This window comes from Pteropus medius, unplaced genomic scaffold (genome assembly GCF_902729225.1).
Source record: "Pteropus medius unplaced genomic scaffold, Ma_sr-lr_union100, whole genome shotgun sequence".
NCBI classification, from domain to species: domain Eukaryota; kingdom Metazoa; phylum Chordata; class Mammalia; order Chiroptera; family Pteropodidae; genus Pteropus; species Pteropus medius.
The window spans coordinates 18145106-18168660 of NW_024349801.1; the positions used below are offsets into that span (position 1 = coordinate 18145106).

General features: G+C 42.9%; 1 protein-coding gene and 1 pseudogene across 2 annotated transcripts in view; both read right to left on the minus strand.

Annotated features, from left to right (window-relative positions):
* Positions 1-18618, minus strand: part of CMTM4 (CKLF like MARVEL transmembrane domain containing 4) — a 57671-nt gene extending 39053 nt beyond the window's left edge. Inside the window, exon 1 of one of the 2 annotated variants that reach the window (XM_039888880.1) lies at positions 18270-18618. In XM_039888880.1, the coding sequence (XP_039744814.1) occupies positions 18270-18455 (186 nt within the window). In that variant the 5' untranslated portion in view covers positions 18456-18618. Of the gene's footprint in view, positions 1-17791; positions 18227-18269 lie in introns of those variants that run through there. The other variant, XM_039888879.1, reaches the window with a different exon arrangement.
* Positions 11780-11898, minus strand: LOC120581046 (uncharacterized; annotated as a pseudogene).
* Positions 18619-23555: the final 4937 nt, after the last annotated feature.

Sequence of the window (23555 nt, forward strand, 5' to 3'; positions counted from 1 at the left end):
GGATGCAGAGCAAATAACACGCTTGCATACTGCTGTGAGAAGGCAAAACGGTAGAGCCATTCTGAAAAACTGTCCCGCAGTTTCTTATATAGTTAAACAAATACTTGCCATATGATCTGGCAATTACATTCCTAGATATTAACCCTAGTGAAATAAATACCTATGTTCACACAAAAACTGTATATGAATGTTTATGGCATAATCATTCATAATCACCAAAAATTGTAAACAACCCCAATGTCCTTCAACGGGTAAATGAATCAAGAAACTGTGATACATACTTACAATGGAAAACTAGTCAGCAATAAAAAGGAATGAACTATTGATAAAACAACAAGAATGAATCTCAAATGCATGACACTGAGTAAAAGACAGTCTCACAAGGTTATATACTCTATGATTCCATTCATATGACATTCGGGAAAAGACAAAACTATAGTAATGGGGAATAAGTGAGTAGTCGTCAAGGGTTGGGTGTGACTACAAAGGAGGAGAATGAGGATGTTTAATGGGTTGAGACTGTTTGGTATCCTAACTGTAGTGGCTACATGAACGTATATAGGTGTTAAAACTCATAGAACTGTACACCAAAAAAGTCAATTTTACTATATTTTAATCTAAAAAATAGAACATTTGGAGACCACCAACATCCCTGGCATGTGCCCAAACCTCTATAGCTCAAACTTCCAGAGGTTTTCTCACGCTCTCAGAAAGAGAATGGTGTGTATTCCCCTTATTAGATTTTTCCCTTATTGGTTTAATTCAAAACCATAATATGACTTTCTAAATTAGCTTTTAAATGCTGTTTTTCCAGATTCAAAATATAGAATAAAACCCTTCATTTTGCCATTCAGTCACAAAACAAAACAAAAATAATCTAAAGAAAGAAACGGATCAATTTCCAAAATGGCAACCAAAACAAAAGCAAGACAGGGGCCAAGTAGAGAGCATCTGAACATAATGAGGTATGACGTTCAGACATTAGCTGTATACTCACGATTTGTGCACTTTTTTTGTGTGTACACTGTATTTCCATAAAAAGTTTTTAAAAGCAATAATGTAAATCTAAATTTATAACAAAAAAAAAAAAAACTTTGTGCTATAGCCAAAAACAATTTCTAGAACAGCATGTATAATACACCATTTTTACAAGTATGCGCTTTCAGGAAAAAAATCTAAAACAAAGTATACCTGTTAACAGAAGTACTCTCTAGATATGAGAATACTGGTGATTTTTACTTTTTTCTTCATTTTCCTATAGTGGTATTTTGTTTAAACAACAGACATAAATACTCTTATAATCAGAAAATAAGTGTTTCTCCATTTTGAAAAAGAGCATTCTAGTTAAAAATGTGATATTTCTATTACAGATCAATTTATGTACACCTTAAACTGTGCTCCTTGACATAAAGGAGTTTTGTAAGCCTCATATAGTACCAGAGTTCCAAGGCACTTTACCAGATGTATGGCTGGAGCACGAAGAACAGAAACAAGGCTTCTCAAGAGAAGTGTTAACTTCTCTGGCAACTCTGAATAAAGTGGGGAAGGAGAATCAGGCAAGTGCAAAGGTATTCAGATGGAAGGAGTCCTGTGAGTGATGAAGAGGCAGAATTGATCCTAACATGGAACAAGGCAGGGGAATGGACCTAGGGAGAGACGCGGAAATTCAGAAGAGGTGTGAAGGGAAGGGTAGAGCTGAAGTAAAGGCTTGTGATGGAAAGTGTAAAGTTATTTCATAAGAAAAGACCAGTGTGCTCGTCGATGCTTCCGACAGCTAACTAACTATTCTATCCCTCTCTCTTCCCCTCCCCTGCCTTCCTTGCCCCTAAAAGAAGTGACCCCAGGGTGTTTCCTGCACAGGGGTGTCATGCTCAGGACCCTGAGTGCACAAGGGAGGTGGGCACCTGACCCAAGGGCAGCCCACCCACAGGCTGGCCAGGCACCTCTAATTTGCCCTGGCTGGGAAAACTTCATCCCAATAGAGGCATTGGTAACAGGCCAGTCGGACATGCTCTCTGGAATTCAATCGCAGTCAGCAAGTTATCTTCAGAGCAGACAGACCTGGAATGAATATTTTAAATAGATAATCTATCAGAATAGATTTGTAATATGTATAAATGTATCTCTATCAGAAAATATAATGCTTGCAACTTTGCCTAAGCATTCTTTTATGATTCCTCTGACCTTCAAGAGGTGCTTTTGGATTATGCTATCACACTTACAGAAAATATCTAAGGGTACATACAGCAGAGTCTGAATGTTCTGTGCAGCTACTTAACAGTGAAATGTGGCTTGTTCCTTAGGGCCTCTTAATATGGCATTCCTTACAGCAAGAGATTGTGTTTCCCACTGCAAACAAGTCAGGCAGCAATACTTTTCACATACTCCTACACAGTCTACTTACTTTAAAATGTTATTTTCCTCAGCCGGTCTCCTTTTCTTGGAAGCAACCAAGCATCACATTTTATTAAGAAAACTACCTTCCTTGGCCATGGTTTTCACCTTCCACTCAGGTCCTTGATCAGACCTCCTCCTGGGACTCTTTCAGGTGGATGGCAGCCAGTCCTTGGCTACTTGAGACAGAAGTAGTGCCATATGCTGCCCTCCACAGTGCCAGCCAGTTTTTGCCCCCAAGTTCTCAGACTAAGGCAGTCAGTGCTCATAAGACCCGGCCAGATAAGCCTGATGGACAGATGCCCCTACATAAGCAGGCCCAGATGGCAAAGGATGAAGCACTTGGCTGGCCTCAGGCTACAGTGGGGCCAGCATGGAGCTGGGCAGCCTGGTCCTCTCTCATATGTGACTAGGTCACGGTCCAGACTGTGAAGGGAGGACATGGGCCCTTTGTGGCCCAGGAACCACAGGCTATCCTTGACTGGACAGATAGAAAGAAATGCTGAACCCCCCTGAGTGAAGCACTAACTCAAGTAAAACCCCAAGATTCGTGAAGCCCAGCTGCTTGGCCCTCCCAGGGTTCCCTCCAAGGCTTGGTTTTCCTGGTCCCGAGTAAAGCCAAAAGGAACTCATGTATCTTCCTTGCAACTCAGAGCTGACCAACACTGCAGGGATGAGCGTGGCCTTGGAAGCAGCTCGCCCAGTCACAAAACTCCCGCAGTGCACGTACCCAGATAGGACCTCCTAGAGTGGAAGCTGTATTGGGTTATCTGCATCAACCTCTACTTCCCATCAGACATCAATTATTTGACAACCGTTCTAATGATAATTCAGGTTTTGAGCAGGACTGAAAGGTTTTCATTTCAACAATATAGGAGCTCTTGTTGAAATGTCACCAAGTTACCTTTTTATCTGTATTCATTCCTTCAGTTATGTAGTACTGAATAGATCATCATCTACCTCACAGAAGACCACACAGAATGCTGGAAGGCCCTGCATATGCTTATTAATTCAAAATAAATCTGTTTAAAATACTATACTTAGAAAATTAAAATTAAAGTTTATATCTTTGCTTTATTTAGTCTTATTTACTCTCCTATCTAGCTTAATATCACAGCTAAGCCATGTCTCTAGAATAAGTTTCCCAATTAAATGAGACAGAAGCTGCTCCACACAGCACCTCTGTGTCAGTTACAACAGATCCCAGTCTGGGTGGGAGCTTGGATTGGCAAGGAGATAGCACACTAAAAATGGCATCCCCTCTGGGCTGATGAACTGGGAATAAGCAACCCTACCTCCCAATGGACCGTGCCCAGGGCAAGTGCCTTTGCAAGTAGAACATGCAGGCTGGTTCTCAGCCTGCCTCTCCCTCTCAGCTAGACTCACTGTGCAGTGCACAACCTGCCCAACTGTACATAGTAAACTTGGATAAGAGAGATTTAGAGCAGGATGGCTGGGACTTTCTTTGTTCCTCTATGATAATAGTATTGCTGAACTAATCTGGCTAAATCCTGTATTCAGTAGGTCTTCATCCTCTGTGTGTTAAGTATTAAGAGATTTCCTTAAAAAAAAAAAAAAAAAAAAAAGAAAGAAAAGAAAGAAAGAAGAGGTTTCCTGTTGACAATAGGTAGAATATTTTTAAAATTTTTTTAAACTTTGTTTTCATTTATACTGATCCAGTCTGAGACACAATGGTAGATGCCGGTCTCCTATAGAATTCTATGGAGCTAGACACAGAGGAGACTCCACACACTACTGGCCCTGCTGGGCTCCCCCAGGCTTCCCTCTACCTGGCAATTTGTCATCTTTATGGATTTCATTCATCTAACTCTACTGGTAGCCTGTGGGACCCCAAAGTTCCAGACCAACAACTGAAGCTCTTCTAAAGCACATAGTGAAGGTGAGGCATATGCAGCCTCTCCGCAACTACCTCACCAAAACCACCTTGAGTACCATGCCAGCAACGTCCTCATCAACACCTCCATCAGCATCACACATTTCAGGACCATGCAAAGAGCCATGTGGATGTATTCACCTGTGACAAAGTAAGGGGTCTGTTTCCTCAGTTTCGGCTCCAAAACCAATTTGCTGGCAAATTACCCTGACCTCAATATATTAGCAGAGAAATTAAGGAACTAAAAGGCAATTTTACACCCGCTAATAACAGGGTTTTGTTACAATCCAAACTTTGGGGCTCCCAAGTCAGCTGCTTGTCCCAGGGCATTCTCTTGGGCAATTTGCCTCGGTTGGTTTAAAACCTGCCCTTTAAACAGACGATCACAGGCAAAGACTTGATTTGCCATATGTAGTCTTTTATCTAAAACTATTATCCCAAAACACGTCTGAGGATATTTACCATTCATTTCTCCACAAAATCACATAAAGAAAGATTATCGAAATTCAAAGAGCTGTCTCACATCTGGCTTCATAGGAAGAAATCAAACTATCACCCCTCCAGCAGCAGCTTTCACAGGGGAAAGACCAGCCTGAGACTCTAGTTCCAGAGCCACCAACAAACTGAGTCACCACAGGTAAGTTACAACCTCATTAGGGGTTAGATTCCTCAGCTGTAAAACAAAGCAGGGGGCACATGTGGATGGCTTCAAGATTCCTTCTCGTATAAAACTGAGTTTCTGAGTTTCAAGATGTTTTGAGCCATCTTGAACCTCCATTATTGATTTATACTATGCTCCTACTACCTTGCTATGGACTGAATTATTTCTCCCCACCCGGGCCCAAATTCACATGCTGAAGCCCTAACTTCCAATATAATGATATTTGGAGATGGGGGCTTTGGGGAGGTAATTAGAGTTGGATGAAGTAATGTGGATGGGGCACTCGTGATGGGATTAGAGTCCTTGTAAAATGAGGAAGAGAGATCTTTCCCTCTCTCTCCTTGTACCCACAAAGAAGTCATGTGAGGACGTGGCAAGATGGTAGTCACTTACGAGCCAAGAGAAACTTCAGAACGAAAGCTACCTTGCAGGTACCTTGATCTTGGACCAGCTTCTAGAACTGTGAGAAATAAATTTCTGTTGGTTAAACTACCCGATTTACAGTATTTGGTTATGACAGACTAAGACACACCCTCAATATGAATTACTTGTTTTTTCTTTTCTTCCTGGATTTGAAATTTGTTCCAAACACACTAATATATCAAACTGAACTTGGATGAGTTGGGAAGTGATTACCAAGCAGCCAAGTATTCACCAAACACTCAACAGGAGAAAACTGGGTTTCAGACTTGCAGGTGTTTATAAATTTGTTACGAGAGACTGTAAGTACATCCAAATATATTTTTAAAAAAAATAGAGTCCAGAGAGTAAGGGACATATGTAATGTCAGGTACTCTATAATAAAGCTAGTGCTCCATCATAGGACATCACAGGACATAGGACATCAATCAGAACAATAACAAAAAATGTATGATGGGCATGGCAGGGCCAGCAAGAAGAAGGTAGGGAAAAGGGATAGAGGACCTTGCCTCACCCCAGCCCACTCACTCCTGGGGTATCTTCTGACTGAACAAAGGGCTGGAGTGGCCTTGCAGCTGCAACATGTTGCTATGGGAACAAGAAGCATTCAGCCAGGTTGAGGAGGAAGATTTATATGAAAAGAAAATGAATGAGAGAGTGACTGGACCAAAACCTGCCTGGATGAGGCAGGACCCATCGGCATTAAGGTAACAGCTAGCATTCCCCAAGTGCCTCTCTTGGCCATGTTCCATAGCAGGCACTCTCCATCCACCCTCACCCCAATCCCACGGAGGCAGGTAATCCTCTTACCTGTACTTCTCGCCACTCTGGCCTCACTCAGGCCCCTAAATGGCATGGTTCTGCGTGTAGGTGATCAAGATCTGTTTTTGTGAGGAAAAGTGACGGGGGAAAAACAAGAAAAACAACAAGGAAATCTAGCGTGGGGTGTAGGTGGCCATAAAGGATGATCCTGCAGCAACCCAACAGGGCAGGGGTCACCTGTCAGGCTAGAGGAACAGAGGAAACAGGGAGAAAGGGACGAACGAAACTGGGAAGTTCTAACATGCAGGGGTTGGACAGTCCCCATACATTCCCCACCTCAGGATAAACTGTGAAGGCTTTAGAAATGGACCGCAAAACTTATTGCTTACTGTCAATGGAAAAAACAGGCCTCGTTAGAATATAACTTTCCCAGTTACCTGATGCTATCTATTTGAAATTCATTTTGTGGTGTGTATGTGTGTCTGCTCTTTGAATTTCCCTTTGAACAAGTTGTAACAACTTACTGGCTCCTCATTAATTAATAAAATCTTTTATATTTGTATGAGTCATATGTTTTTAATCTTTTTTAAATGATCCTTTAATACCCACGAACAAGCTGAAGTCCAAAACAGTGCCAATACTCTGTATTAGCTTCTCTAAGAAAGGAAAAAAAAGGTTCCAGAGGTCAATAATTCTTCCAACCACAAATACTTGGAAGTCTGCTGGCTCGAGCACAGAGGAAGATAATCAAGTCTCAATTTTTACCTCTCTACCCTCCCTCCACCAGCAAACACTGTGTCCAGCTTCCTCGTGACTTCCATTGACTGATCTCAGCAATTCTTAAATTGCACTGATAATTCAAGGAGCTAGAAGAGAACGGCTGAATGGTCTCCCTTTATAATGAAACCATCACCTCTCCCCCTGACTCTGACCCATGCACTGTGCAAGAACTGGGACACAGGAGGGCTCTCAAGGCTGGCAGACCCACCAGGAGAGGTGCCAGAAGAGGGGAAACAGAATGGGAAAGACAAGCGATGCTGGAACGGTGCTCATGACCTGCCTCGTGGTTGCAAAAAAAGATACACACAGGGGTTTCAGGTGTGGTCTCTGAAGCTAGTTTGCATAGCTCCTCACCTATTAGCTGTGGGGACCTAGAACAAGTTACTGATGTCAATAAAGCATCAGTTTCCTCATCTGCAAAGTATCGGCCTCACAGGATTGCTGTAAGCATTAAATGAGATAACACATGTAAAACATTTAGCAATCTGACACATAGTAAATGCACAATAAGTGTCAGCTTCAATATTTTTTGATTGAGAAATAAATTTAATGTAATACAAAATAAAAACCAGAAATATAATAAAACCGCCTGCTACCTCTTAACTCCCATTTGTCATGTCCTATCCACCCTCATTGCCAAAAGGCCAGTTGACTTTCGTTTCTCACCTGAATCCCTCAGTCTCTTCCTGGGCCTTGCTGTCATCATCTCATCCTTCTCAAAGCCATTCCTCACACCCTCTAACTCAGCAATATCCAATAAAAATACGTCAGTCACATGTGTAATTTTAAATAACTAAATTTAAGATTAAGTTTTCTAATAGCCACATTTTAAAAAGTAAAAACAGGTAAAATTATTTAGTAGTATATTTTATTTATCCCAAGATATCCAAAATATTATCATTTCAACATGTACTCAATACAAAAAATTATTGAATTATCTTACATTTTTTCCTATTACATCTTTGAACTCTAACATGTATTTTATACTTACTTATTCACATCTCAATTCATGCTAGCCACTTTTCAAATGCTCAACAGACCCAGGTCTAACTGTTCCCCATCTCTTTCTGAAAATCCAAATTCATTAGCCTAATAAATCAGATCTTCTCCACCTGGGTCCCCCTCATCCCTCCCCAAGTCTCCCCCTTCCACACTTTTGCCTGATGAACCATACCTGGTTTATCTCCTTACCACCCACTTCCGGGGCTTGCCCTCAGCTCCCAGCACCAAGTATCTTCCTTCTTCACAAGACACAGCACGCCTTAATGCCAGACACTGGACATATCATCATTCAACATGAGAATGTGCCCACTTCCCACAAGGCCACAAGGGCTTCCTTGCCAAGCCTATTGTCCCCAGCATCTATTAGAACTCTTGGCTATGGTAAGTGGAACAGTTTGTGTACTTTATCTGCCCCAAACTAAACCCTCACTCCCAAGTACAGTGGGAGCCCCTCGTAAGCAGGACTTTTGTCCTATTTATGTATGTCTAACAGTACCTGGCCCAGTCTAGGCTTTCAAACATATGCAAAGTATAATTTTTTTTTGTACGCCTACAGCATCTGGTCTTCCTAGGTGGTCTCCCATCCAAGTACTAACCCTGCTTAGCTTCCAAGTACAGACAAAAGCTAAGGGTGACATGGCCGTAGACAAGTATAAATTTTTTTGAAGGAGTAGACTACGTTAGAATTTTTACCAGCATTTAGCTACTGATCTTGATCTAACTGTAAAGTTATTCAGCCGACTCGCAATCTCAAATTATCCACATGTATAGGGTTTGGACTAAAAATGGTTGAGAGAAAGTAGACAAGCGAAAGAAGCAACTACCGCTGGAAGAGCCACTGTTTCTGGGTTGCTTTTTATCCCCATTGGCACAAAAATCTTTTAGCCTTAAACTGTTTTTCATAGCTGTGCTGGAATAAACGGGAAACCACAAGAATAAAGGCTTCCACTATGCCAGTCATCAAACGTAATGGCAAGAAAGAAACCATCCAGAATCACCCGCATTTGATTAAACTCTGAACCTTTTCAGTGTTTATGAACAGATTTAATTCCCAAATTTAACCAACCATATGAAATGTTCCGAGACAAAATTCTGTATTAAGTATTTCCTATGGCGCTCTCCAGCCTCTCGAAGACTGAAGCCTCATTTCTCAGGCCACACGGAACTGCTGCTGTTCTTTTATTTTAATCAGAGACTTTTGTAAAAACAACCACTAGGACCCTCAGCCTATGCTCTTGTTAAATATCTAAGGGTTCTCAAAACACTGGCCTGGCAGATCCTGAGCCACCCTCTTTCCCAATACATTAAGCAGAAAGCAGACAACTTCAATAATTATTAGAGAAGCCCCGGTTTTCATTTCGCACTTTCCTAGGCAAAAGACTTGGCAAAGCCTCTTATGGTTCTCTCTCTTTTACAAAAATCTGTCTCCTAAGCAAAAGTTTGTTTCATAGTAGCAGTAGATACACTTCTACAGTTAAAAACAGAAAAAAATAATTACACTGGCATGTTATTTCCATACGTCCTTCACAATATTTCCCACCTAGAACAGAGTCCAGAAGTTTATTTATTTGTAAATAAATCAATGTTATATTTCCTCTATGGATCCCATGTTTTCTAATAAGTTAACCTTACAAACTACATTAAGTAATAATCCATTTTCTTTCTTTTATTAAACATATACGCCTATGCAATTGATTATTCATGCCTTACTATGTGCCAGGCACTGTTTTAGACACTGAGGATAAAGCAGGGAACTTAAAACACACCGCCTCTGCTCTCATGGACTGATCTTCTAGTCAGGTGGGAAATAAAGCAGGGTGACAGAGACAGAGTGGGGACTGGGGAGTGTCCTACTTTAGACAGGGTGGTCATGGAAGGTCTCTTTTGAGCAGAACAGAGCCAAGTGGACATTTTTGGAAAAAGGGTGGGGCACAGGGGGTAAAAAAATAAACCTCAAATGCAAAGACTCGGAGGCAGGAGTAAGTTAATCAAAAGAGTAATCAAAACTTCTGATCAACATGAAACGATCAGTCCCATAAAACTCCAGTCAAAAAAGAAAATGGCATTTTTCTGTTTAATGCAGTTTATGTCAGACTTTTTGAAATACAGTTAGTACCCAGCACTTCAGTCTGATTCTCAATCCCCCATTTTATAAATTCTGGGCTCTCCGGGGATGCCCCCCTGAAAACAGGTGACAAACTCCCACCATTTTATGTGAGGAGGCAAGACCCCACACGGAGAGGCACTGAAATGAGGGCTAGCCCCACTCACTCTAAAGTGAGAATTTTTCACACAAAAATCCTCCCCATCAAGAAGTTAAACCGCTTAAAAAATAAGGTGGTTTCCAAATACTAACAAAACAAGATCTTTTCCCAAAGGAGGTGTCGCTTTCTGAATTCTGTACCCTTCCACTCATCTGTCCCCTCTTCAGCCAGCCGCAGGCCCACCCCCAGCTCTGGACCATTTTGAACTGAGCCTTTGGAAGTTTAAATTGGCTCTTCACCACCACGCGAGATGCTGAGGCCATCCCCTTGGCCGAGGTGCCTTGCTTTCTTACTTTCTACCTCTCCCAGTCTATCCTTCCTCCTTCTGGGCCCTCTGAGTCCCACCCTGCTAATGAATTCAAACCCCAGCTCACCTCACCCTACTTCTTAATTCTGCACACACACAGCCTGTCTCCCAGGAATAATCTTATTTTCCAAACAAAAACCTCAGGACATGCTGTCAAAACATGGATACTTGCTATGTGAATTGCTCTAATTTCAGGGCTTGGAATATTTCACAATTTAAAGCAAAATAATTTTTTAAAACTTAAGATGTACTTACACGTGGTGTGATGAGACAACACAGGAAATTGGGGCTGTCTGGGAAAATTCAGACGCTGCGATCAAAGTCACAGGCCTTTGACTCCTGCTCTATTCTCTAACGAACGACTTTATTTTCCAAAGAAATTTGACATCATTGTACAAAAGGATTTGAAGATACTTCCAGGAATAAGAATAAAGAGGCAGTGGCAGTAGCTGTGAGGTAAAGGCCAGAACGCTGTTATTTCCAGGTTATTTCAACAGCTCTGTGAGCTAACAGAACCACCATGAAAAGTAATCAGCTTTGGCTGCAACAAAGACCTCAGCCCTTGATGGGGTAGATCACATGGGGCTGCAGCTCAGGTAAATCCAGAACTACTTCTAAGCTAGAAACACGACCCTCTCCAGTACCCAGGTAGGCATCCATTCTACTGAGAGAGAAGCATCTTGAATTTGGCAGGGTACAGAGCCTCTCATTTTCCCCTCCTCTAAGCATCCTCTGAAGTGGCATGACTGCTTTCTAATTAAGAACAAAGGTCCTCCAGGGCTGTCAAGAGCGAACTAATCTGCCCTGTGACCCAGGAGGAGCCCGGTCTTTTTGAACTCTTTCCTTATGTAAGTACTTATGGATAAATAAGACCTTTCGGGTATGTTGTAGGGAGAGATGCTTGACCAAATCCATGTTTGTTTAGATGTTCAGAAAAGGAATGGTACAGAGAGGCTCCATAGTGTAGTGGTTAGCACATCTACTTTATAGGCAGAAGGTCCTGGGTTCGCGCGCCCCAAGCGGAGCCACAGATCATACCCCAGGATCACCACACCCTGGGTGCACCAGGCCCCAGGACTCAGGTGTGCCCCGTGAGTGCATGGGAGGAGACGCCCCGCCTTCAGAGATCCAGTTCTTTAAAGGGACAACATCCATAGGTCAGCAGTGGAAGGGGTGGGGTGGGTGGGGGCAGAGGCGAGGGTGGCAATAGTATTTTTAATTTTTGGTGAGGCAACCCTTGGTTGACTCTAGATACAAGAACCTTGTTAACACAATTCCTCTGTTTTTTTTTTTTACACCTACAGCACCCGGTCTTCCTAGGTGGTCTCCCATCCAAGTACTAACCAGGCCCGACCGTGCTTTACCTTCTAAGATCAGATGGGATTGGACTGTTCAGGGTAACATGGCCGTAGACTGTGTCGCTCTTTGACCTAGTAAAAGCACTCCTTGAAATGTAAAAATAATAATAATAATAATGATTCAAAGAAGAATGCAGGCCATTTAATGAAGCATTCTTCCTAATAACAAAACACTGGAAACCATGATCAGGGAATCTTATGCAGTCTTTAAAAGAAAAAATTCCAAAGTTCTTTTCATTTGAGTCTGTCATACTAAGTTTTTTTCCTAATTTCCTTTAACATTGCAATGTTTTTTAAATTGAGATATAATTGACATATAACATTATATTAGTTTCAGTTGTATAACATGTTTTGATATCTGTATATATATATGGGGAAACGATCACCACAATAAGTCTAGTTAACATCTGTCACCACACAGTTACAAAATATTTTTCTTATTATGAGAACTTTTAAGATCAACTCAGCAATTCTCAAACATGCAATACAGATTATTAAGTATTATTAACTATGCTGTTAATTATGTCCCCAATGTTTTAACTAATAAATAAAATGAGGGTAAATTCCTTTCAAATGGAAGAAATTTTGCCATTAGCAACAACAATGTATTAAGCACCTGCTATTATGCAGAATGCTTGATTTTTTTAAATAGAAAAACATATTGAAAAAAAAATGTTAAGCTTTGAGTTTGGAGGCCCTCCTCAAGGGCCTCCAAATTACAAAGTAATAAATAAAAGGAAAGTAACAAAAGGTTAATTAAAGATTATGGTTACTATATTAGTTTTAAAACTAATCTACACTAAAGTAGAGTTAATAACAGCTAACATTTTAGTAATTTTTGAATAGGAGATATCTGCATGTGGTATACAATTCAAAAAAGTATGAAAAGTCATACAGTGAAAAACAGATCTCCCTTCCACTCTGGCCTTCTGCCTCCCAGTTTCTCAATTTGTATCGTTCCAGAGATATTCTACAGTGCCAGCAGGTTTAAGTGACTTGGTATGTGAGAGACACTTTGCTAAAGACTCTGCATGAAAGGCTCACTGATGCAGATTGTACTATCATTGGCCCCAATTTCCAAGTGAGGCGACCTGCTTATGGCCTGAAATGAAAGGCCACTGGCCAAAAGTCTCATGGTGATAAGAGGCATAAAGTCCATATTCTTGGAACTCATCCCTGCCCCAAACCTCCAACACACACATATACACACAGAGCCCTAAACAAAGGTTACTTCATACTATATTATTCCCTCTGCTCTGAACACTCTCCCACCAACCTTCACCATCCCTTCGCCTAGCTAATTTGACTTTCCATAAACATTTTATAATCGGTTTGTCTCTAAACAAAATCTTGCTGGATTGTGGGATTGTGTTAAACCTGTAGATCAATTTGTGGCAAGTTGGTATTTTAACTATATTGAGTCTTCCAATCTATGAACACAGTGTGTCTGTACACTTATATTGAGTTGTCTTTGATTTCTTTCTTCAGTGTTTTGCAGTTTTCAGTGTGAGGATCCTGTATGTTTTGTTAGATTTATACCTAAATATTTCATTCTTTTCAGAGCCACTGTAACTGATAAGGGTTAATTTCGGTGTCCAATGATTTGTTGCTAGGATATAGAAACAATTGATTTCTGTGTGTTGACCTTGTATCCTGCAACCTTACCCTCTTATTAGTCCTAGGAGCTATTTTATAAACTCTCATGGAATTGCCTACACAGGCAATCATGTATGTCATATTCAAATAGGGATAGTTGTTCTTTCCAATCTATATTTATTTTTCTTGCACTGGATGGTGAATATCAGTGGTGAGGCAGACATCATTTCCTTGTTCGCCATCTTAGGGGGAAAGCATCCTTTTTTTCACCGCTACAGCTGTATGCATGTATGTTGGCTATACATTTTTAGTAAATGCCCTTTTACAGGATGAGGGAATTCCCTTCTCTTACTAGTTTGCTAGCAGCAGTTATCATGAATGAATATTGAATTGTGTCAAATGTTTTTCTGCATCCACTACTATAACCATTTTTTTTTTGGTCATTGTTATTCTTTAAACTGTTCATATAGTGGAATTCATCTATTGATTTTGGAAAAGTGAACCAGCCTTTTGTTCCTGGGATAAATCACAGTTGGTTGTGGTGTACTATTCTTATATTGCTGGATTTGATTTCCTAGTATTTTATTGAGGATGTCTGTGTCTGTGTTCATTTGGAACGACTGGTCTGTAGTGTTCTTTTCTTGAACTGTCTTTGTCTGCTTTTATAAAACAGATGTGTACTATACACTTTTCTGAGGTCTTGGATGATAGTTTTACTATCTTTAATCATCATTAAAACTTAAGAGTGGTTTTATCTTTGCTGTTCCGCTAGACTTTGACTCCAAGTCCTTGACCAGGAAGACAATTTCCAATGATAACAACAATCTTCCTAAGGGAAAATGAGGCTGTTTTACAAGAAGCCACTTTACAGTAGATCTCAGAAAGCAATGCCATGAAGCCACTACTTCACCACCATAATCTGCACGCCCCTGCCCACCTCAGCAAATCCCAGGGAGAGCCGGATCCCTGGAGGGACTGCGCAGACTGGTTTTGGACACTGGTTTTGGACGAAAAACAGACCAGGCCTTCATCAAATAAAAGATATATTATAACCCCACCCTGAAATGCAAATAGCACGTTTATCTTTGAGTTATCTAGGAAAGCACCTATCAAACACAAACCTCTTAAATTCCTACAATTCCTAAAATGCTCAATCAAGTCATTATCTCCCACAAGCTCCAGGGCCCAATAGGGTTAAGAGATTTCAAGATCAGCAGAGCTAAAATTTGAATTTAAACCTGTTTATTACCCAACTTTGTTATAAAAAGTCCTACGCAGATGTGATCCAATGTCAGAAGGTCAATCAGGCATGGAGAGGCTCAAGAAAGGTATCTGAAGCAAGAGCTCCTTGATGGGCCTTTTCACAACTGGAAATGCTGATTCTGCTTTTGGCACTTTAGAGAAGGCCCATCCCCCCATTGCGGGAAGTCCCAGGTCTGTTGGGTGAGGAGCAGGGAGAGCACAAAGGAGCTGCACACCGGGGAACAGCTCACCTACAAATCAAAACCCTTGTGAGTCTATTGCGTCAGCATGTAAAAGTCACCCACCCAAAAGGTCACCGGGCTGCCCAGAGACCACAGAAATGTCCTTAGACTCAAGGTCTCCTGCTCTGCTATGTTAATCAACTCAAATGATGTGTTCAGGAGGCGGTAAAAAGCACACTCCAAAACCAAACAGCCTGGGTTCAAAATCAAGCTCCGTCACACACTCGCCATGTGACCTTGAAAGACTCACAACCTTTGCGCCTCAATTTCCTCATCCATAAAATGGGGATGACAACAGTAGAGGAAACACACACTAAATGACGTCTGCTGTTATTATTTTTCGGAGAGTCTTGTCCAATCCAGGGCCTATCCTCTTCTGACATGGTCCTTACGTCACAGTGAAGGTGACAGCCTTTTCTCCCAACTCCATCCGAAGAGCAAATCCCTGATTTCAACAAAGTTGATAGTGGGAGATGGGGACAATTAGCAAAAGGCTTATATTAACTATTTCATTAAATAATGTCTGGGAGCTAAAAATCAGTCAGCAGTCACAGAATTCACACTCATAAGAAAGGTAATTTAAATCAATAGTTAAACCAACTCTTTTTCCACAAAAGTACAATTTTATTGTTTCATATAATAGCCACAGGAGACAATCTCCCCAACTAAGAGATAGGTATGAGTGGAATTTTTAAAAGATATAATTTATGAAAATGCACTGATTCATTTTCACATTTCAGATTACTTTTACTATCAAATAACATTCCACTTAAAATAGCAATTTAACTTTTAAATCGCTAGGAAGTGACCTATCTTTAATTCAAATATATAATTATAATTTTGGGTTGGCATTTTCACTGTTTCTTTAGAGACAGGAAATATCAATTAGCAATAATGATAGCTAATGTTTCTTACACACTAACTAAGCGCCTAATAAGCTAGGTGTTAATTTCTACATAACACCTCATTCTCTTAATCCTTTGAGGGAGATATAGGCTCATTTCACAGAAAAACCTCAGCCTTGAGGTTGATGAGTAATGGTTCTGACAGAGAACTGATTCCTAGCACCTGTGTGAGTATTTAATACTAAAATGATACAGAAAAGACTCAAACTTTTAATGTGCATGCGAATCACCAGGGGAATCTTGTGAAAATGCAGATTATGGTTCAGAAGGTCAAGGGGGAGGCCTCTCTGATGCTGCATTTCTAACAAGCTCCCTGGTGCTTGTGATGCTGCCGACCACACTTGGAGTAGCAAGGATCTACAGGTTGCAATAGGCCACAGAGCATAAAAAAAAAAATCTATAAAAACTAAAATTAAAAAAAGTCAAAATTTTCTCTAAAACCAGAATTAGAATATACTTATATTTCTTGACGGAATTCTGAGCTTTGTAACATCTTAGAAATATCTTCACGACTTCCTTACCAGTTTAAATTGAGATTCCAATTTCTTAAGAGTTTTGTGAGGAGGTTTTCCCCTGAAAAACCCTGATTTTTATCAAGGCTGAGAGGCCAAGTACATGAAGAATATTTCAAGTTGCCATACCCTTCAAACAGATCCCCAACATTCATTCATCCACATATAACCTCTCGCCATTTAAATTTTAGAGATTAGACAAATGCAGAGTTAGGTGAGATTTTAGGGGCTGGACCCTAAAGTTCTTCCAGATGAAGAGGAAAGCTCTACAACAAAGTAACACCTTACCATATCACTCATTTCTATTTCTGGCCTTAGGTGATAAAGTTCCAGCAATGAGGTGATAACTGCTGGATAACATTTTATACAAACTACTGGGTTTCAATTCTTTTACCAGATCCTTTGAGTAGCAAGTTCTATTTTCTTTCAAAAGTCCACAGAGTAGTAAACAAAGCATGGTGCTTTAAATTCTACCTGGGTCCAAATTCCTGCCCCACTCTCTTTTATGCATTTTTGATTATCTGTGCTATACTCGAACATTGGCTAGCTGCCTCTTTTAAAAGAGGGTTATACACCGTGCCCCACCCCACACACTCCATTCTCTTTGCTAATAGCAATTCCTAACTACAGAACCAACATATCTCTGAGAACATCCTGGTTTACCAGATAAGGTCAGTTTAAAATTCTAGAGAGGGAAACCAACTCCATTGGTCTTTCCTTAGAGCCTTTCAAAAATACCCTCCAGCAATCCGCAGAAGCCTTTCGGTGAGGAGATAAATAAAACAGTCCGTGATTCTGCAATCTACAAACAGTGAGACCCTTATTTAAAGGGTGTCCCCATAGTATATTATTCCCAAGGAACATTTATCTATGTACTCAAGTCAGAACAAGAAGTCCAAAGCTTAGAAGAAAAAAAACATAAACATACTTATAGCTCTATGCAAATGGCATCTCTGGCTGAGAACTCTATAAAGTTTTGCTGTCTGGCCTCAAAAGGAGGCCTACCTGTGACCTGGAATATCTGGACAGTTTTTTCGGAACTGGAGCATGTCTGTCCACAACAGAGCTCAACAACTTCCCAGAGAGGCCTGTTACAAAACCATAAAAGAGGGGCAGAGCAGGACAGGCCCCTGCCCTGAACACCCTGGAAACTAAAAATAAGAATTCTGAGAAATGAACTCTACTATAGACAAGTCCAACAGAAAGTTCTCTGTTTCTGTTACCTCCCAAACTGGCTGCCCTCCCAGAGTGGTTTAACTCTGGGTACCAATTGGGCAATGCCAGTCACGGTGCTGGGGCGGAGGACTCAGGGATGCAGGTTCTGTCTTCTACGTTAATTAAGAGGAATTAAACCCGGCAGTATAAGCTGGAGAGTTTTGTGGGCACATCTAGGCTCCCCCACGGCATCTAGGTTACATACTTTCATTCAACAAACATTTATTGAGCGTCTACCTTATGCTGGGCATGGGCGAGGATACCAAGCCACAGTCCCGCGTGGTGGAAGCTGACAGAGAAGAGCCATCGGGAAGGGTGTTGGTTGTGTGGGCCCGAAATCCTACCACAAGTTGCTATGACCAGTAGTACCCAGGACAGCACGATCCCTAAGCCGGCTCCTCGGACCACCAAGCCCCAAAATGAAACAGGCTCGCGACAACGAAGGCAGGAGTGGACAGGTAGGCCCGGGGGCAGGTGTTCAGGTGGGAGGAGCATACCCGAGGTGGCAGGGCTGGAGAGAGCAGAGTCCCCAAGGGAAGGGGGAGGGCGGCCCGGGGACCCAGAGAGGACGAAGGGGTGCAAAGAGCTAGAGTCTGGCCCCGGGAAGCGGGTGCGCGGCAGAGGCCGGCCGGGCCTGCGCCCCCCGAGCGGCGCGGGGAGAGCAGGCGCGCGGCTAGGCCGCCCGCCGGCACCTGGGGCCCCGCCCGGCACCTACCACTTGGGCGACCTTGAGGCAGCCGAGCGCACCGCGCAGGTAGTCGGGGTCGCAGCGCAGGCCGGCCAGCCCGCGGCGCTGGCTCACCGGCTCGGTGGTGGGCTGGTACGGGCTGCTGGCGCCCGAGATCATGGAGGTGCTCGAGGCCTCGCCCTCGAAGCCGTCCAGCTCCTCGCCGCTCCGCATGCTGCCGCCCAGCCCGGGCCGCCTCGCGCGGCCGGCCCCCGGCGCCCGGAGCTGGCGGGCTCAGCGGGGCCGCCGCATCGCCGCCGCCGCCTGAATGACCGCCCGCAGCCGCCCCTGCCGCCGCCTCCTCTGCTCCCGCCGCCGGCTGCGGCCGCGGCTCGGTCCGCTCGGGCTCGGCTCCCGCCGCCTCGGCAGCGGAAAGGGAGGGAGGCGGGAGCGGGTGGAGAGGGAAGGAGGCGGGAGCCGGCGCGGCGGGCCGGGAGGGGGCGGAGCGAGTGCCCGCCTGCCGGCCGCTCGGCGGCGCTCCGCGGCTCGGGCGAGGCGGAGGTGGCGGCCGGAGCCGCTGGGCCTCGGGGGGCGGGGTGGGATGTCCTGGCGCCCCGCCCTCACCTGCCAGGGCGCGGGGTGGGGGCCGCGGCTCCGTGCCAGGCGATGCCCGCGTGCGAGGGCGGGGATCCGGGAAAGGGGGTTACAGGGGCGGGGAGGAACCGGGGCTGAGGGGGAGGGTCGAAGTGAACCTAGCGGGCACGGAGTTGCTGTCCCAGGACGCTGCCTCAATTTCTCCTATGGAGGAAGTGGAGGTCCTCTGCAGATAGGCTGGGGAACTAACCGGCGAAAACCAAGATGCGCTGCGCCATCCTGGTGGTGGGAACAGTGCGTGGCCCAGGGTGGGCCTGACTCGGACTGTTTGGCTGACAAGGCGGGGCCAAGTGGGCTCCCCACGCTGGGCGCCTTGCAACACCTGGTTCTGAGGCCAGGGCCGAACTGGGCAGGAGTGAGGAGTCGAGTTAGTGGGGGTTGCTTAGTACGGGTCTGCAGGACAGACATACGGTAAATATTTGTGAATAACTAACTCCCAATTTAAGTTCTAGATCCACCAACCTGACCGAAGTGGGGCGCTAGCACACAGTAGACCCTCGGTGACTAACGTTGGTTTCCTCTCTTAGGCTGAAAAGATTTTGCGATCTCTGTCTAATCGAGTCAGGTTAAACACACACTTTGGCGCTGGAGGGCATTAATTAGGGACCAATTTGCAATTCAAGTGTGAAGGCGAATTGTAAGCTTAAGTAAAACACGGACTTTCTAAGAATTGTCGCTTTGGTATTGAACTCTAACACACCACAAATGTGAGGAGAACTTCCCATGCTCTAGGCATTTAGCAAGGCACTCAAGGAAGGTATTATCGTTCCCATTTTACAGAAAAGAGGACTAAGGCTCCAGAGCGTAAGTAGCTTATCCCAGGCCACACAGTTAGTTGGTGGGCAGAGCCCAGGTTCCAACTTTTTTCACTACACAATGTTACCTAATGTACAACTCGGATGGGCTTGTGAACTCAAAGCTGAGAAGCAGTAAATACTATGAGGCTGCAATTTAAAGGGTTCTTACCTTTTGGTTACCAAACAGGGGAAACACAGTAACTTTAATTCTCTACTAAACCAACAAATATTTATTGGGTACTTATTACATGCTAAGCGATATGCTAGGGACTGGACAGTTAAAGATGACAAGTTGAATGGTTGGATGTAGACTTAGACCTCTGCTCTCTCTCAAAATTCCAGTGAAATGACAGTTACAGGGATTTATTTTTTATGGGGATAAAATCACTGGGACAAAGAATGGGAAAGGAGACAACAGCAACAAAATGTTGGAAGCAGAAAAGCAAATGGGCAAGTGGTAACTGACTTAGCAGATCCAAGAAAGCTAAACCCTAAGCTGACAGAGGGAAAGGCAGAAATGCAACCTAGCACAGAACAAAAACTCTGAGGCAGCAGCAAGCACATCTAGAAGTGGCTGTGGAGGCAGGAATTTAAAAAAAAAAAAAATCAATTTAAAGTTTTTTTAAGAAGCAGTTAGTTCCCTGGATTCCCCTTTCACGTCCATCGCCAAAGATGAGATTTATTCTCTGGAGAAGGTAAAACAGAGTCTCTTAGCTAGGGATCATTAGGCACAGTTGATTGAGGGTAGGAACCATACTTAAAATGTGTGTGTGTGTGTGTGTGTGTGTGTGTGTGTGTGTGTGTGTGTGTGTGTATCTCTGGATATTAATATAAAAGCAAAAAAAATTTCGATAGAAGAGTTAAAGAAAAAAATCTCACAGGAAATAGAGTCAAAAGACAAAGAAATGGAAAATGAAAGAAAAGAAAATTAGAGAATAGTCCAAGAGACTAATAGAATAAGACTTCCATAAAATTAAGAGAATGGAGGGAAGAAAACATAAAATAATAATTTAATAACATTTCCCAGAACCAATGGACATGAGTTTCAGATTTAAAGGACCCACCAGTACCCAGAATAGTGAGTGGACATGGACTGGCACCCAGCCACATCAGACCACTGGGGCAAAGAGATGATACTCAAGGTTCTAGGAAGAACAGAGCAAGTTTATTTGTAAAAGAACCAGAAAGGCATCAGAATTTCCATAGCAACTGTAGGAGCTACAAGGGAATGGAGCAAATCCTTCTATATTCTGAGGAAAGATGATCCCCATCTAGAAGTCTGGTTCCAGCTGGAGTGTCAATCAGGTATAAGAATTGATGAAAGACTCTTTCAGACATGCAAAGACTCCCTCTGTCTCTTTTTCAGGAGGCTGCTAGAGGAGGATACACCACAACAAAGATTTAAACCAAGGAAGCGGAGGACAGGGGTTCCAGGAAAGGGTGGATGCAACCTAGAGAGAGGTGCTAAGGACCTCTTGGGTGAAGAGGGCAGACACTGCCCTGTGTAGCAGGGCTGGGAGTCAACCAGCCCAGATTGGAACAGCCAGAAGCTTTGAGAGACTCTTCAAGATGAAATTAAGAATACATTTAGAAATAAAAATACATTTGAATATACAGAAAAGAAAAATACATAGTTTAGGGAAAGTTTCGAGATAATTCATGATAAAGGCATAGGAAACTAAGCAAATATTCATAGGAATTAACTGCAGGGAAAATAAAATGATGTATAGTATAGGAGAACTATGGTAAATCACATGGCTCAGCTGTGAATATTTGCATAATTATAATAATGTAAACAATGAATGCTGACCTAACCAAAAGTATGTGACCATATTTGGAGGAGAGGATGGGAGGCCAGGTTGTCTTCTGTGTGATAGGGAGAAGGAGAGGGTGTACAAGAGACCTAACTACTCATCATCTATCACAGGAGAGCAGCAGATGCTTAAAACTGAAAAACCAAGAGGCAGCAGTATATGTATGTTACTTAACAATATAAAGGTAAATAACAAAAATAGTTAAAAGTTTAAAAGCGTTGCCTTTAGGTGCAAGAAATGTAGTAGGGTTTTAGGCCTTGTAGAACTATTTGATTCTCTCAACTTTGTGTACATATAACTTTAATAAAAATAAAAGCCAAATTAAAAACGATTTTTTAAAAAAAGGAACTTGAGAGTCGCTGGTGAACAGGACAGATAAGAGCCCCTGCCAGCATGGATGTGAAGAGCAAGTATTGAACCCAGTAAATACAACAGCATGTGCTGAGTATTGTTCATGGTGGTATGAAAGTTCCAGCCAGGATCTGAGTCCATGAGTCAGAAGTTCAGCTGAGATTTGAAACATAAACAGCAGTTAGCTAAGCAAAGGGATGGTAAGGGTGGGTGGAACGGTGTTCTGGGCAGAGGGAACGACATGTGCAAAGACCCAGACATAAGCAAAAGGAAGGCACAAAGAAGAAACTCAAGTGCAGAATTCAAAAGAAGGAGGACTGGAAGACAAGACCTGAACCTGGAATGTAGCTTTGGGCCAGTCCCTGCAGGGCCTCGTGGGCCATGTGAGAGGGTGGACTCTGAATGAAAGTAACTAAGCAGGAGAGTAGCCTTTTTAAGCAGTGAGACCTTTTAGAATGTTCTCTCAGGCTTCAAGAGGGAGATGGATTGTGTGGAAGCAAGATTGGAGGCTCCCCTCCAGTACTTATTAACTCTTTCCTGTCCCTGGATACCAGCTTAAGTTTTAATTCCAAGGACAGACTCAAATTTTTTACTTCTGCTTTTTAATAGAAGTTCAGACCTCCAAAAAGCATTCCTGGGAATCTCACATAGTAACAGTAGATAAAACTTGGTATTATGGCGCCTTCCTCAGTGTTAAATTGCAATACACCATGAGTCTGTCGGCTATAACTGTGCCTCCAGGCGTCTATGAGTGCTGAAGTCAAAATGAGGATAATAAATGATAGAGAGGCAGGCAGCCCTTGGACAGGTTGCTGGGTTTCAGGGTCTGGTCCACATGTTGAGGGCTGATTCAAGGCAACCAGACTCAGAAGAGACTGATGAATAAAGCAGATGGTACTTTATTGCTGCCCGTGGATAGACTCAGCCAGCAACCATAATGCTGTTTATCTCAATCCCAGAACTCATCCTGAAAGAGCTGTTCAGAGTATAGCATCCTTATAAATGGGTTATCCCCCAGGATACCATGGTTCACCTGGATCAGCCCTGGCCTTTTCCCAAGTCCCTCAGCCTCTCCTTTTAGCCCTGGGCTTGGCTCCCTCCAAGAACAACCACTTCCAAGTCTGGGGGATCCTCACTCTAGCCCCGCTCTGCAAACACACTGATTCTATGGACTCATGGAGAGTCCTAACGTCAAAAGCCAATGGTCTTACAAGAACCAAGGAATTTAGATTCTAAATTCCATGAAGGGCTGGGAGCAAAACACCTTCCCAAACTGTAGAACCTGCATGTTCGGCCCCTGGAGGCAGTGCCTGATAATGGTGAAGAGAGAGGAGGATCTCATTTCACTTTGCTTCTCAGGCCTCTTCCCAGTGCATCCTTGTGAGTGCTGGGGGTTGGGGTAGCTTTTCCCATAACTTCAATTAAGCAACAGATCTAATCTACTACTTTTAAGAAGGTGAGTAATTAGCAGGAGCCCTAGAGACTTAGAAAAAAATAAACAGTGATAGTGAAGTAGAACATTTCAAGCATAAAGTATATAGTGGGAAGACTAAGTTTATCATTAACAATTATCAACATTAAGCATGAACCAAACACCCAAGAAAATCTTATGTTTTGTGTTACATGACGAACAACTTGATTTGATATAATTCTACTTCTGAAAGGTCTTTCAAAGTACCCAAGTAAATTCCTTATGTCTGAAGGATTAGACTCAAAGA